This window comes from Sciurus carolinensis, unplaced genomic scaffold, assembly GCF_902686445.1.
Source record: "Sciurus carolinensis unplaced genomic scaffold, mSciCar1.2, whole genome shotgun sequence".
NCBI lineage: Eukaryota > Metazoa > Chordata > Mammalia > Rodentia > Sciuridae > Sciurus > Sciurus carolinensis.
Window position 1 is genome coordinate 143365 of NW_025920210.1, and position 16792 is coordinate 160156.

Here is a 16792-nt window from a genome sequence, read left to right on the forward strand (position 1 = left end):
CAAGCATACCTGGGCGGGCAGTCCACCTGTTTTTATCCCTAACACAGCACTGCCCCTTACTCTGACAGGAGGAGCTCGGGGTCATGATCTACGGAATTGTGGTTAATTTTAAAATTGGGGAGGGCAAAGGGAAGTGGTAAGTTAAAATGGCTATGATTGGATACAGATTGGGAAGCTCCAGGTATTTAGATAAATAGGCCGTAGGTCGCCTTTCTTACATCAGTTTTACATTTAAGGCTAAATACTATATTCTAAAAATGGACCACTGGACTTCTCTTTCACACAGTGGTTTGAGACTCCTACATATTTCTCTGTTGTATGGACATCTTCCCCAGCCTTTAAAGCAATGGTTCACCTCCCCTGTAGCTCTTCAGAGGATACCTCAGACTCCACAAATCCTAAGTGAAAACTACAACTACATCCTCAGTTCTTCCCCTCATATGGTATTTCTACCAACTACACCCAAACCACCAAAGGGAACTTTGCCCTGGTACCTCCTGCCCCTCTTTGATCTTGAAGTCATCATTTGTCAAATCTGACTGTTTTTGTTTCTTTTTTATTTTAGTACCTGTAATGCATTAAATTATAGGCACTAAAATAGTGAGAATCCCTTGGTCTAAACAGATAGAGTAGTAGTATTTTTAACATTGGAAATGTCAAGTTGGCAAGACATGAAGGGTGTGTTTGCTTAACAAAGATTTTCATCCTTTCATTAAGGGAAAAAGAAAAAAGTATGAGTAAGTTCATGACAGAAACTAACAAAAGAACCTCCTGAGCTGTGCTTCTAGCAAGCAGGTGTGATGAGGCCTAGGAGTAAGCACTCAGTAGGTGCAGTTTCAGTGAGAGTCGAGAAGGATACACAGAGAATAAACAGGGAGCAGTTCTTAATACCTTCCTTTTGCTTAAATATGATTAGGTTAGTTATCTTACAGAAAATTATTTCTATCAAAACTGTCTTGACTCTTAAAGATTGTATCTAATTTAGTCATTTCAACCAGTCACTTGAAAATCTGTAGAGAAAACAGATTTGTTATCACACAGACCTGTGGCTAAAATTGGGTTAAAAACAAAGTTCATTTTTTCCTTTTAAAATTTTTTTTAATCAATTCAGGAAAAAGTAAGAAGTTCTTTCTTGTAGCTTTTTTAGATGCCATTGTTACCTGTTGTCACCCAGGTGTCCGGTAGAGAGATTCCTGCTGTTTGACTGAAGTAGTGCACATTGCTCAGCCTTTCCCTGCTCTCCCCAGCCTCTGGGAAACTGCCACCTACCCTCCACTTCATGAGATCATGGTTTTGAATTCTACATAAGCATGGTCGTGCAGTACCTTTGTGTGCACCTGGCTTATGCATGATTTCCACTTCCAGCCATGATGACACAGAGGACAGTGTCCTGTTCTCTTCTGTGGCTGAATAGATCCATTGTGTATGTACCACATTATCTTTATCCATTCATCTGTTGGTAGACACCTGATTCCATTTGTTGTTGGTGAACATGGAGCTGCTGGTGTGTCTGGCATATTGACCTCATTTCCTTTGGATATATATACTCAAGTAGTGGAACTGCTAGATCAGCTGGTAGTTCATTTTTCCCCTTTTGAAGAGCTGCTGTACTGTTTTCTGTAATGTCGGTTCTAATGTATGTTTTCACATTAGTGTGCAAGTGTTCCCTTGTCTCCCCATCCTCACCAGTGCCTGTTATCCTTATTGGTTTATATAGTAGCCATCTTTACTGATGTAAAGTGATATCTGATTGCACTCTGCTGATTATTTTGTTTACTTTTAAAAAGCTTTTTAGTTTGTTTCCATTTTGTTTTATGTGCTTTTAGGGGGTCACAAACAAAAAAAATCTGCACCTATTTCAATGTCCTGAAGCATTTTCCCTGTGATTTCTTCTAGTGGTTTCACAGTTTCAGGTCTTACAATTAAATCTGTAGTCCAGTTGGAGTTGGTTTTTGTAACTGGTAAAAGACAAGGGTCTAGTTTCATTTTTCTGTATGTGGATATCCAGTTTTCCCAGCACCATTTGTTGAAAAGACCATCCTTTCTCCAACACATGTTCTTAACACCTTTGTCAAAAATCGGGTGGCTGTGGCTGAGTGGATTTTCTTCTGGACTGACCATTCTTTTCCTGTGTTCATGTCAGTGCCCTATTGCTTAGATTACTGCAGCCTGTAGTATATTTTGACACCGGGTAGTGTAATGCCTCCTGCTTTGTTCTTTGTACTCACGTGGCTTTGGCCATCAAACATTTTTGTGGTTCCTTACAGGTTTTAGAATTGTGTTTTCTAGTTTCATGAGGAATGTCTTTGATATTTTCATAGGGATTGCATTGAATCTGTGAATTATTTTTAGTACTATGGTCATTTTAACAACATTGAGTCTTCCAAACCATGTACACAGGGTGTCTTTCCACTTTGTGTCCCCTTCAGTTTCTTTCATCAGTGCTTTATAATTTTAATTGTATTTTGTTCATTGCATTTGTTTTACTTCATTGTATTTCATATAATTTTCATAGGTATCTTATTTGTTTTGTAGCTATTGTAAATATATTGCTTTCTTGATTTTTATTTCAGATCATTATTAGCAGGTGGTAGTGTTACTGTTTTGGTATTTTGTTTTTTGTATCTGCAACATTGCTGAATTCATTTATTGGTGGAGTTCATAGGATTTTTATAAAAAGATCTAGTCACGTGGAACCAGGGATAATTTGACTTCTTTTTTTCCAATTTGTATGTCTTTCTCCTACCTGATTGATTGCTCAGACTAGGACTTCCATAACTGTTTAATGCAAGGATAAAGTGTACACATTTGTCTTATTCCAATCTTAGAAAGTTCTCAGCCTTTGTTGGCTTCTTATAAATTGCCTTTATTATGTTGAGGTACATTCCATTCTTGCGTTAAATTTTTTTTATATCATTATTGTTTTGGGGTTTGTTTTTTTTTCTGATTCCTTGAAATGCAATGATAAGTTGTTTAGTTGAGGTCTTTCCACTTTTTGCTGTGGGCATTGATTCCTATAAACTTTCCTCTTAGCACTGCTTTTCCTGTACCCCATAGGTTTTGTTATGTTGTGTCTCCATTTTAATTTGTTTCTGGAAACTTAAATTTCCTTCTTAATTTATACCTTGAGCCAATGTGTATTCTGAAGTAAGTGGTATAATTTCCATGTATTTACATAGTTTCCCAAGTTTTTCTTATTATTTCTTTATAGTTTTATTGCATTGTGGTTACTTGGTATAATTCTAGTGTTTAAAAATGTGCAGAGGGCTGGAGATATAACTCAGATGGTAGAGTCCTTGCCTTGCATGCACAAAGTCCTGGGTTTGATCCCCAGCACCACAAAAAATAAATAAATAAAAATGTGCTGAGACTTGTTTTGTGGACTGTGATGTAATCGGTCCTTGAAAATATTCCAGTGCACTGCTGAGAAAATGTTTTTTCTGCAGCTTTTGGGAGGAATGATCTGTAGATGCTTAGTATGTGCATTTGGTTCTGCACTTTATGCAGGCACCACCTTAAGTGGACAGCTGCAGCAATACAACCCCTTTCGGTTACATCCCTGTGGACAGCGATGGAGGGAAGTTTTGTAGAGTGCAGAGCTTTTGGCACTGTGCCTGGTGGTACATTTGCTTGGAAGGAAGCAAGGCCATATGTGCAGCTATTTACCAATTCATGAGCTGCAGCTAGTGGTTTGGCTGCATGGTCAGGGACTTGGAAGCAACATGTTTCGGTCATATGTTCATCACTGTGACAGAATCTCTGAGAAGCCAACTCCATGGTTTTAGAGGTTTCAGTCCATGTTTGACTGGTTCCTTCATTCCTGAGCATGAGGTGATGCAGTGCAAGGGTGTGGTACGAGGGTGTGGTAGAGCAAAGCTGTTCAACCCATGGGACCTGGGAAACAGTGAGAGAGGACAGGGCCAGGGACAAGTTAGAGTCCCCAAGGGCACTCCCTCAAGGACTCACTTCCTTCAGCCAAGTCCTACCCACCTCCTGTCCTTTACACAATTTGTTTACATTGAACCACTTCCAGCATGAAAGGGTCAGCACTTACTTAGTCACATTGTACGCATGGACTGTCCATGTGTCCAAAGGCTTAAGGTGAACACACATTCATACCAGGCAAGACACTCAGGGACAGAGAGAAACTCCCCAGATATGGGCAAAGGCAGAACCTTTCTTTGGGAAGAGTTCACATATAGTTTGTGATCTGTAGACGAGGCTTCTTGATTGAACGGGTTCTTAATTTTCATCACATTTAGAAAGTGCTTCCTGTGGTTGAATCCATGGGTGCAAGACACAGACACAGAGAGCTCCCTCTTTGAAAGTGCAACCATGAAGTTGGTCATGTTCTCCCTGCTTCACAAACTGTGACCTTTTTAAGCTGCTGGAATTTTGTTAATTCTTTTAGGTGAAAAAAAAATGCATTGCAGCGTATTTTAAATTTGTGTTTTTCAGTTTTTGTCATATTTTCAAAACTTCAGATCTGTGGAGGGTGGGGAGTACCATGTCATTTTTGGCTCACTTTTCATTGGGATGCTCTGTTTTTCTTATTACTATAATACTTTATGGGGAAGGTAGGTTTTTTTGTGATGTGACTTGTTTTTCTTTTGACTTTGCTATGTGTTTTTTCTTTGTTCATAAGAAGAAATGTTTTTATATATGCACTCAGGTTTCTCAATTTTTAGTTATATACTGAAAACATGTCCTTTCCTAACTGATAAAAAGCAGAGTAGTCCCATCATGTAATTCTTTACTTTTTATGCACTTACTAAATAGAGGCACCATTATTCAAGTGCTCATCTGTCCATCCCATGGATTCCCTGTAGGTTTGGGTTGTCATCTGTACACTGGAATGGTCTTCTCCGGATGATGCTTTTTGTGGGTTTTTAGAATGTCAGGTGTAGTGGTCTAGGTTGTGTTTTGGTAACTGCACACATTCCAGGTGTGCATCAAATCTCAGTAGCTATGGCAGCTTGACAGGTCGTTCTGGAGCATTCTGACCATGGCAACTGGAAGGAAAAGAGCAAAGGCTCAAACACCAGCTTTTACTGCTTATCAGAAGTGACAGTTCACTTCTGACATTTCCTTTGGCCCAGTGTGAGTTACCTCCCCTTTCCAGAGTTCCTTTGTTGTGGGAGTGACAGATATGGTCTTCTCTCAAAAACATAAACAGCAATTCAAACATGTGGGCTGGCATTGCTACATCTGGAATTCCTCTTTCATGTTTCTCACTTCCTCTCTCCTCATAGATACCCCTATGTCCCAACTGTTCAGCACTTTGCACTGTAATTCCAGGATCTCTGAACAGTGCCAGGAGCTCATGTCACCCACACGTAAGCCCTCATGTTCCAGGGACTTGTGACCTACAAAGAGAAGGTTCAACTCACTATGTACCCAGTATAGAAGGGTGATGTGTGAACAGGGCAGCAATAAACTGGGGGAATGGGGAGGACACTAGAGTCATATCTTCATGGCATTTGAAACCCTCGGTAGGTGTTGAATCCCCTCTACCAAGAGTGGACGCCTTCCTTCATTAGCCTGGGTTCTGCACCCAGGGGCTCCTAGCCACTCTTCTTTACAGCAGTTCTCTCTGCTTTTGGAACTCTTTTCCTGTCACCCAGGTTGGTCTGTCTTGATAAGTGCCTTTCAATCTGTTATGTTCAAGGGTAGGGGGCCCTTTGTTTTTTGTTTTGTTCTGTTTTTTTTTATTTGTTTTGTTTCTTTTTGTTGGTCGGTACTGGGTTTGGAAACCCAGAGGCACTTTACTACTGAGCTGCATCCCCAGCCCTTTTTAATTTTATTTCGAAACAGGGTCTCGCTAAGTTACCTAGGCTGGCCTTGAACTTGCATCTTCCTGCCTCAACTACTCCTCAGAGTAACTAGGTCTACACGCATGCTCCCCCATGCCAGGTTGATTGTTTTTATGATGGTATGACTCTTAACAAGTATAGATAGATTGATAGATTTATGTCTTTATCATTCTACCTATCTCTGTTTTTTTGTTTTTTTGTTTTTTTGAGATATGCCTTTGTGGGGTTTATCCCCAAAGTTTTTTTCTACCTCAATTTTCTTAGGAAGACTCCATTCTAAATCTCTAAATCTTTCCTCTATTCCATTTTACCTGTGGAGGTAAATTTAATCTATTCACAGGTCTTAACAATATCATAAAATTAATTTTTTTACTTGTCATTTGTTGCTTTTTGAAGGCTTTTTTGTATTTTTTTTCTGTGAGAGCTATGAGAGACAACTTTAAAAATTTTAAATAGTAAAATAAGAAATGAAAAATGCTTTCAGAGTTTTAGAATCCTACATGTTCTTAGATTTCTAGTAGTTTCTTATTCTCTTTTATTCTTACTTCAACATTGCTTTTTCTCTCATGAATTCAGCATTATGACATTTTACTAAACAGTGAAAGTAACTGAAATATACTGCTCTCATTCTGCTTTTCAGCCTCTTTTCCTTTTGCTGTAAGTGCATGAGGCAAACACATGACTTAGTAACACATTGCATAGTTGCTGTTATTCTAAGTAGTGCATGAGTGACAGCTGCCTTAGGTAGCACTGTGGACAGGCAGTGAGTCACTTGGTACTGTTTTAGCCCTTCATTTAGCATTGATAGCATGGATCACCAGCTTTGCACTGATCATTGTCATTGCTTGTGGTGTTGGTTTTGTTGTTATGGTGCTAATTAATTTTCCAGGTAGATCAGAAGCATATTTATTTTTGACTTAAACAGTTCCTATGCTTGAAGGGTCAGAGAAGGGTTTGTTGCTCTTTGCTTCAGAGTACCAGAGAGAAGATTATTTCTGTATGTAGCATTGTTAGCTCTCAGGAAAAAAGGAAGACCATGGATCCAGAGCTGTGTGTATGACTCCTACAACTTCTGAGATCACCTCACCTCATCCAAATGCCTTCGATCAGCTAAAAGCAAGTGGGGAAATATAAACCTACTTGAGTTTCACTGAAAGAGGGTACTTAAACTTTCTTCAGAGAAAGGTGTAACAACAAATGCAATGGATAAACTGTGTCTCCAAGGAATTTATATTTTGAAGTCTATTGTTAAAGCCAAATGTTACTTCATTGGAGATGAGGCTTTTAGGAGGTAACTGTGGCTAAATGAGGCCCTCAGTGCTGGTCCTAACCTCAAAGGATTGGTGGCCTCCACTGTGTGACTGCACATCAAGAAGGCAGCCATGTAAAGCCAGGACTGGATAGGGGTACTTCCTCAGGACTAAACAGCTGGCCCTTGGATCCTGGGCTTTTTGAGGGCGCAATGACTCAGAGAACCTAAGAGAGGCTAGGGAAAAGATGAAGATGTTAACAGCAGCAGGACCTCAGGGCAGCTGAAGCCACCTGAGTGGGTGAAATGGCTCAGGGAGAACCTGAGAGACTGAAAGAAGAATGGAGACCTGATGGAATCCAAGGGAACGTGAACAGCGAGGGAGGGAGAGAAACAGGCCATGAAAGCTGATGATTCATAAATGTGTGTTCTAGGAATTAAGGAAAGGACAATATTAAGAAGTCAGTGTACTTAATTATATTCATAGTTCTATAGAAAAAATCCTATGATCATCCACGTAGGTATGCAGAAGGTATCTAAAAATTAAGATCCCTCAGTAACAGAGAACTCAGGACATTCTTGTTCACACGATGAGTACATGTCTCCGGGCCTAAGAGGCAGCATGACCAGGGAAACAAGAAAGGCTAAAGATGCCGCCTCGCTGCGACTGTTTCCCACTGTAGGAAAAGTACTAGTTAATTTAAATAAAGAGAAACTCAAAAATGAGAAAGATTATGATACCCATGTAATTTATACCTAAAACCACAAGAGAGTATCCTCAAAATTATTCTAATAAGAACATTCAATAAATTAACATTCAACAAAATAACAACAACAAAAAAAGAATAGAACCTGGGATCAGATAACCAGATAGCTGGACTTGGAAGATGGGATCAAGTAACTATGTAACTTGGTTTAGGGAGATGGGATCAGGTAATCATATATCTTGTTGGAAAACTTAAGCATAATTTTGAAAAGTTCAGTTGGAATTCTGGCATAAACCTTTTATTTATTTGTTTGTTTGTTTACTTGCACTGGGGATTGAACCCAGGGTCTTATGCTAGGCCAGTGCTCTACCCTGGCCTCTAAATCTTTTTAAAATAAATTTGCTGTTTTTGAAAATTACACAAGAAAAATATGTTCCATGTTTAAAAAAGAAATGAAAATATAATTGAACTTTTTAAAATTTATTTTTATTTTTTTAATTTGTTCTGATTAGTTACACATGACAGCAGAATACATTTGGACTCATTGTATACAAATGGAATACAACTTTTCATTTCTGGGGTTGTACCTGATTCAGAGTCACGCCATTTGTGCAGTCATACATGTACACAGGGTAATAATGTTTGTCTCATTCCACCATCTTTCCCACCCTCCTCCCTCCCCTCTGCCCTATCCAAAGTTTCTCATTCTTCCCTTGCTCCCCTCCCCCCATTATGGATTGGCATCCACTTATCAGAGAAAACATTTGGTCTTTGGTTTTTTGGGATTGGCTTACTTCACTTAGCATGATATTCTCCAACTTCATCCATTACCTGCAAATGCCATAATTTTATTTTTCTTTAAGACTGAGCAGTATTCCATTGTGTATATATGTACCACAGTTTCTTTATCCATTCATCTATTGAAGGGCATCTAGATTGGTTCCACAGTTTATCTATTATGAATTGAGCTGCTGTAAACATTGATGTGACTGTGTTACTGTAGTATGCTGACTTTAAGTCCTTTGGGTATAGACTGAGGAGCAGGATAGCTGGGTCAAATGGTGGTTCCGTTCGTTTTTCTAAGGAATCTCCATGCTGCTTTTCAGAGTGGTTGCACCAATTTGCAGTCCCACCTGCAACATGTGCATGTACCTCCTTCCCCACATCCTTGCCAACACTAATTGTTGCTTATTCGTGATAATTGCCATTCTGATGGGCATAAGAGGAAATCTTAAAGTAGTTTTGATTTGCATTTCTCTAATTGTTAGAGATGTTGAACATTTTTTCATATATTTGTGATTGTGTTATCTTCTTCTGTGAAGTGTTTGCTCAGTTCCTTAGCCCATTTATTGATTGGGTCATTTGATTTTTTTGGTATTAAGTTGTTTTAGTTTTTTATATATCCTGGAGATTAGTGCTCTATCTGATGTGCTTGTGGTAAAGATTTTCTCCCATTCTGTAGGCTCACTCTTCCAATTATTGTTTTTTTGTTTGTTTGTTTGTTTTGCTGAGAAGCAGCTTTTTAGTTTGAATGCATCCCATTTCTGATTCTTAATTTTATTTCTTGCACTTTAGGAGTCTTGTTAAGGAAGTCAGGTCCTAAGCCAACATGATGAAGATTTGGGCCTGCTTTTTCTTCTATTAGGTGCAGGGTCTCTGGTCTAATTCTAGGTCCTTGATCCACTTTGAGTTGAACTTTGTGCAGGGTGAGATTTAGAAATTTAATTTCATTTTGCTGCATTTGGATTTCCAATTTTCCCAGCATCATTTGTTGAATAGACCATCTTTTCTCCTGTATGTTTTTGGCACCTTTCTCTACTATGAGATAACCATATTTATGTGGGTTTGTCTCTGTGTCTTCTATTTTGTACCATTGGTCTACATGTCTATTTTGGTGCCAGTACCATGTCATTTTTGTTACTATTGCTCTGTAGTGTAGTTTAAGGTCTGATAGTTTGATGCTTCCTTCTTCACTCTTGTTGCTAAGTATTGCTTTGACTATTCTGGGTCTCTTATTTTTCCAAATGAATTCCATGATTGCTTTTTCTATTTTATGAGGAATGTCATTGGGATTTTAATTGGAAATGTATTAAATCAGTATAACACTTTTGGTAGTATGGCCATTTTGACAATATTAATTCTGCCTATTCAAGAACAAGGGAGATCTTTCCATCTTCTAAGGTCTTCTTTAGTTTCTAGTTTCTCTTTTTAGTGTTCTATAGTTTTTATTGTAGAGGTCTTTCACCCTTTTGTTAGGTTGATTCCCAAGGTTTTTGCTTGTTTGTTTGTTCATTTGTTTGTTTGTTTTGAGTCTATTGTGAGTGGGATAGTTTTCCTAATTTCTCTTTCAGAAATGCATTTGATTTATGGGTGTTAATTTTATATTCTGCTACTTTACTGAATTTATTTATTAGTTCTAGAAGTTTTCTGGTGAATTTTTTTGGATCCTCTAAGTATAGAATCATGTTGCTGGCAAATAGTGATAGTTTGAGTTCTTCTTCTCCTATTTGTATCCCTTTAATTTCTTTTGTCTGTCTGATTGCTCTGGCTAGAGTTTCAAGGACTATATTGAATAGAAGTGGTGAAAGAGGGCATCCCTGTCTTGTTCCAGTTTTTAGAGAGAATACTGTCAATTTTTCTCCATTTAGAATGATGTTGGTGTTGGGTTTAGCATACATAGTTTTTAATAATGTTGAGTTATGTTCCTATTATCTCTATTTTTTCTAGTGTTTTGAACATGAAGTGGTGCTGTATTTTGTCACATGCTTTTTCTGCATCTATTGAGATGATCATATGGTTCTTATCTTTAAGTCTATTGATGTACTGAATTATGTTTATTGATTTCTGTATGTTGAACCAAACTTGCATCCCTGGGATATGTTTTTGTATGTGATTTTCCAGAATTTTGTTGAGAAATTTTGCATCTGTGTTCATCAGAGATATTGATATGAAGTTTTCTTTCCTTGATGTGTCTTTGTCTGGTTTGAGTATCAGGGTGATATTAGCCTCATAGAATGAGTTTGGAAGGGTTCCTTCCTTTTCTATTTCATGGAATACTTTGAGGAGTATTGGAATGAGTTCTTCTTTGAAGGTCTTATAGAACTCAGCTGAGAATCCATCTGGTCCTAGACTTTTCTTAGTTTGTAGGCTTTTGATGGCATCTTCTATTTCATTGCTTGAAATTGATCTGTTTAAATTGTGTATGTCCTCCTAATCCAGTTTGGGTAGGTTTTATGTCTCTAGAAATTTGTTGATGGTCCTTGAGATTTTCTGTTTTATTGGAGTATAAATTTTCAAAAGTTTCTAATTATCTTCTGTATTTCAATAGTGTCTGTCATTGTATTTCCTTTCTCATCATGAATTTTAGTAATTTGAGTTTTCTCACTCCTTCTCATTAGTGTGGCTAAGGGTTTATCAATTTTATTTATGTTTTTCAAAGAACGAACTTTTTGTTTGGTCTTTTTTTTAATTGTTTCTTTTGGTTTGGTTTCATTGACTTCAGCATTGATTTTAATTATTTCCTGTCTTCTACTACTTTTGTTATTGATTTGTTCTTCTTTTTCTAGGACTTTGAGATGTAATATTAGGTCATTTGTTTGTTTACTTTTTATTCTTTTAATAAATGAACTCAATGCAGTGAACTTTCCTCTTAACACTGCCTTCACAGTGTCCCAGAGATTTTGATATGTTGTATTGGTATTCTCATTTACCTCTGGGAATTTTTTTTATCTCCTCACTGATGTCTTCCACTATCCATTGTTCATTCAATAGCATATTATTTAATCTCCAGGTGTTGGAGTAGTTCCTATTTTTAATTTTATCATTGATTTCTAATTTCAATCTATTATAATTAGATAGAATAAAGGGTAGTATCTCTTTTTTTCATATTTGCTAAGAGTTGCTTTGTGGTATAATATATGGTCTATTTTAGAGAAGGATCCATATGCTGCTGAGAAGAAAGTGTATTTGCTCATTGATGGATGAAATATTCTATATATGTCTGTGAAGTCTAAATTATTGATTAATTGACTTCTATAGTTTCTTTGTTTAGTTTTTGGAAGATCCATCCAGTGGTGAGAGCGGTATGTTAAAGTCACCCAGTATTATTGTGTTGTGGTCTATTTGAAATTGAGAAGAATTTGTTTGATGTTTGTAGATGCTCCATTGTTTGGGGCATAGATATTTATGATGGTTATGCCTTGTTGATGTATGTTTCCCTTAAGCAATATGAAATGTCCCTCTTTATCCCTTCTGACTAACTTTGGCTTGAAGTCCACTTTATCTGATATGAGGATGGAAACCCCTTGACTATTGCTTCATACTCATGAGATACGTTCAGGTAGAAGATCTAACAGTGAAGTGCCTGTTCTATGCTGAACATGTGACTTAGGTTATCTAACACATTATCCCTAGTATGTGTTTATGTCTTCAGACTGGATAATCAGCTCTTTTCAGGAGCAGAATTGTATTCATCCTGTTCTTGCCAGGAAAAATTCTGTAATAGTATATTTTGAATTACTAAATTTCTATGAGGTAGTATATTTTTATTGACTTTCTTCTCTTATGATACAGAATGTAAGTCAAATTGCTTTTTTTTTTTTTTTTTTTTTTAATTTGGTCCTAGAGACTGAACCCAGGGGCATTTAACCAGTGAGCCACATCCCCAGCCCTTTTTATATTTTTTATTTTGAGGCAGGGTCTCACTAAGTTGCTTAGGGCTTTGATAAGTTGCTGAGACTGGCTTTGAACTTGGCAGTTCTCCTGCCTCAGCCTCCCAAGTTGCTAGGATTACAGGTGTGCGCCACCACACATGGCATGAGTTGCCTCTTACCTAAAACACATGTTCACCCACAAGAGTGAGCTCCGTATTCCTGTTCTGACCCCAGGTGGAGGGCTTGGACTGAGGAGACATGTTCCCTTACAGGGGATGGTGTCCTTCGAGGACGTGTCTGTGGACTTCACCTGGGAGGAGTGGCAGGACCTGGATGATGCTCAGAGGACCCTCTACAGGGACGTGATGCTGGAGACCTACAGCAGCCTGGTGTCCTTGGGTGAGTGAAACGCCCCAGTAATCTTATTGGAAGCATTTTCTTTGTCAGCAAATCTTGGAATCATTTTAAAGTTTCAATACTACTATGATATATTTTCATTGACACATAGTAATTGCACATATTTATGGGGTAGAGTGTGGCATTTCAGTACATGTATACAGATCAGGGTAATTGGCAAGTCCATCATTCACATATGTATCACTTCTTTGTACTGGGAACATTTAAAATTCTCTTTACTAGCTATTTTGAAATGTTCAATGAATCATTGTCAACCATAGTTGTTCTACTATGCTATGGAATATTAGAAGTTGTTCCTCCTATCCAAAAGCACCCCTGAACATAGTAGTCACCGTGTTTCCCCTGTACCCTTCCCATGCTCTGGTAAACACTGTTTTCTCCACGTATGTGGGAATATGCAGGATTTGTCTTTCTCTACCTGATTTATTTCAGTTAATATAGTGTTCTTCAGTTACATTCATGTTGCTACAAATGACGGAATTTTGTTTTTTAAACGTGCATGTGTACCATGCTTTCTTTATCCTTTTATCTGTCCGTGCACACTGAGGTTGAGCCATATTGTGGCTTTTGTGAACAGTGCTACAGTAAATGTGCTAGCACAGCTTTCTCTTCAAAGATCTGGGTTGGTATCATATGGTGAGTTCTATTTTTAATTTTTGAGGAAACTTCTTTCTGGTTTCCATAGTGGCTCTCTTTCCCACCCACATCTTGGGAGGGCACTTCTTCCCTGAATCCTTCATGGCCTGTGTTACATTGAGTCACTTTGATAATAGCCATTCTACCTGCAGTGCATTAGTGCCTCATCCTGGCTAATCAGAGATGTGGAGGTTTAGTCATATAATTGTGGGTTGTTCGTGTCCTCTTGAGAAATGCATATTCCCGGTCATCTATCCAGTTTTTAATTGTATTATTTGTTTCTCTGTGGTTGAGTTGAGTTCCTCATAGATTCCAGAAGTTAATGTTTATTGGGTAAACAGCGAAGATTTTCTGCATAATGTACCTTGACTGTTCACTCTGCTTTTTTGTACAGAAGCTTTTTAGTTTGATATAATCTCATTTATTAGTTTTTGCTATTCTTGTCTGTACTTTTGGGGTCATGTCAAAAAAAATCTTTGCATAGGGCTTGGTGGTGCATGCCTTAGTCCCTTGCATTTGGGGGGCTAAAGTAGAAGGATCACTCTAGCCCAGGAATTTGAGACCAGCCTGTGCAAACATAACAAGACCCCATATTTAAAAAAAAAAAAAGTGTTGCCTGGATCAATGTCCTGAAGTGCTTCCCCTCTGTTCCTTCTGTTTTCCCCTAGCAGTCATGATTTCAGGTCTTAATATTGAAGTTTTTAGTGCATTTTGTGTTGATTTCTGCGTGTGGTGAGAGATGGGGTCTAATATCTTTTTTCTGCATATGGATGTCCAGTTTCTGAGCATTTACTGAAGAAAACTCTTTTTCTCAATGTATGCTCATGCTGCCATTGGTGAAAATCTGTTGGCTGTAAATATATATTACTGGTTTCTCTCGCATGATCCATTGGTCTATTTGTCTTTTCTTATGCCAGTAGCCTGCTGTATTTTTGTCACTTGTGGTATGTTTTGAAGACAGCTTTTGTACTAATTCCAGATTTGTTCATTGTGTCCAGAATTGCTTTTACCGTTCAGGATCTTTTGTGCATCCACACCAAGTTTAGAACTCTTTTTTTCTAGTTCATTGGTATTTAAGTGAGTATTGTACTATATGTAAGTAATTTGGGGTAGTGTGGACATTTTAAATGCTCTCCCAATTCATGACAGTGGGTTATTCTCTCTCTCTCTGTGTGTGTGTGTGTGTGTGTGTGTGTGTATTTGATTTCTTTTAGTATTTCTCTTAATTTCTTTTAGTATTTCATAATTTTCATGTAGAGATTTGTCACTTGTTTGGCAAAATTTATTCTAAGATATTTTATTTTTCAGTAGCTATTATGAATGAGATTGTTTTCTTTTTTCAGCAACTTCATTATTGATGTATAAGAAAACCTACAGATTTTCTTTTTTTTTTACAATTTACAAAATGTGTTATTACTGCAGTCTTTGATTTCTGATAAGCTGTAATCCTGGCTGCATGAATCCAGTTCATGTTGATTTTGTTTCCTGAAACCTTACTGAATTCATTTATCTCTCTTCACAATTTGTTGTTGTTGTTGTAATCTTTAGGTTTTCCTTCATACACAATCATGTTCTTTTTAAATAAGGACAGTTTGACCTCCTTTCTGACCTGGATGCCCTTTATTTTGTTTGCTTGTCTTATTTCTATGGCTAAGACTTCCAATACTATATTGCATAATTGTGGTAAAAGTGGACATCCTTTTCTTACTACAGATTTTAGAGGGAACAATTTCATGTTTCCCCCATTCGTTAAGATGTTGACTGGAACTGGGTTATAGCTCAGGGACAGAGCACTTGGCTACCACATGTGAGGCACTGGGTGTGATCCTCAGCACCACATAAAAATAACTAACTAAATAAATAAATAGAGGTATTGTGTCCATTAAAAATTTAAAAGGATGTAGACTGTGGGTTTGTCATATGTGGCATTGAGGTACACTCTTTCTGGGTTTTTGAGAGTTCTTATAATAAAAGGATGTTGAATTTTATCATCTTCCTTTTTGTGTCTGTTGAGATATTCATGTATTTATTCTGTTGATATGATGAATTACATTTATTGATTTGCATGTATTGAGCCAGTATTGCATGCTTGGGACAGGTCACTCATGCTCATGGTGTATGATACTATGTGCTCTTGAATTTTGTTGAGCATTGCATTTATGTTCATCTCCTTGGATTATTGGTCTTTATTTTTTGTTGTTGTCATTTTGTCTGTTTTTATATCAGGGTAATGCTGGTCTCACTTATTGAGTTTGGAGGGTTCCTCCCTTTCAGGACTTTTGAATAATTTTAGAATTCATGTTAATTCTTTAAAAGTTGGCCCAATTTACCAGTGAAGCTCTCCAGTCCTGGGCTTTACTTCGTTGGGAGCTTTTTCCTTCCTGATTCATTCTCATTATGAATTATTAGTCTGTTCTGATTTTCTTAGTCCTCATGGTTCCATTTTGGTAGGTTATGTGTCCAGCAATTTATCCATATTTTCCAGATTTTCAGTTGGCGTGTAGTTGCTAATGGTCCTTCGTGTTTCTGTGATTTCACTTTTAATGTGTTCTTTGTCATGTCTAATGTAATTTATTTGAGTCTTCTGTTTTCCCCTGGTTAGCCTAGCTAAAAGTTTGTTTCATTTATCTTAAAAAAAATTATGTTTTATTAGTTCTTTGTATTTGTTTTTTTGTTTTGTTTTGTTTTCAGTCTCAGTTTCCTTCATTTTTGCTGAGACCTTTCTTCCTACTTAATTTGGATTTGGTTTGTTTTTCCTTTTCTAATTTCTTACATTGCAAATTTATGTTGTTAATTTGAAATTTTTGTTTTGTTCTGTTTGTATGTAGGTACTTATTGCTATAAAATTCCACTTTAGTAATGTTTTTGCTCCATAGTACTGATTTTGTATCCATAGGTTTTGTCATACTGTGTTTTCAACTTCATTTGTCTCAATAAATTCTAAAGTTTGCATTGTAATTTCTTTCTTACCAATCAATCACTTAGAGGACATTTAGTTTCCATGTATCTGTACAGTTTCTAATGTTCCTCATATTGTCAATGTCTAGTTTTTTCTGTTGTGGTCAGAGAAAACACATAGTATGATTTCATTTTTTTCGATTTGTAGAGACTGATTTTGTGCCCTGACATTGGATCTATCCTAGAGAGTATTCAGTATGCTGATGAGAAGGACGTGCACCCTTCAGCCATCGAGTGAGATGCTCTGTCAGTGTCTGTGGTCTGGGTGAGCACCAGTGTCTCTCTGCTCACTGTTGCTAAGACTACCTGTCTGTTGAAGTCCCCATGCGTACTGAATTGACATCTGCCCTCCTTTAGACC

General features: G+C 37.4%; 1 protein-coding gene across 7 annotated transcripts in view; it reads left to right on the forward strand.

The window, feature by feature from the left end:
• The window catches only part of LOC124975081 (zinc finger protein 39-like), a 53065-nt gene that overhangs the window by 12509 nt on the left and 23764 nt on the right, over positions 1-16792 (forward strand). For 4 of the 7 annotated variants that reach the window (XM_047537969.1, XM_047537966.1, XM_047537973.1 and 1 more), the window contains one exon: positions 12694-12820. In XM_047537969.1, the coding sequence (XP_047393925.1) occupies positions 12697-12820 (124 nt within the window). In that variant the 5' untranslated portion in view covers positions 12694-12696. Of the gene's footprint in view, positions 1-12655; positions 12821-16792 lie in introns of all 7 variants that reach the window. The other 3 variants (XM_047537968.1, XM_047537972.1, XM_047537971.1) reach the window with 1 other exon arrangement.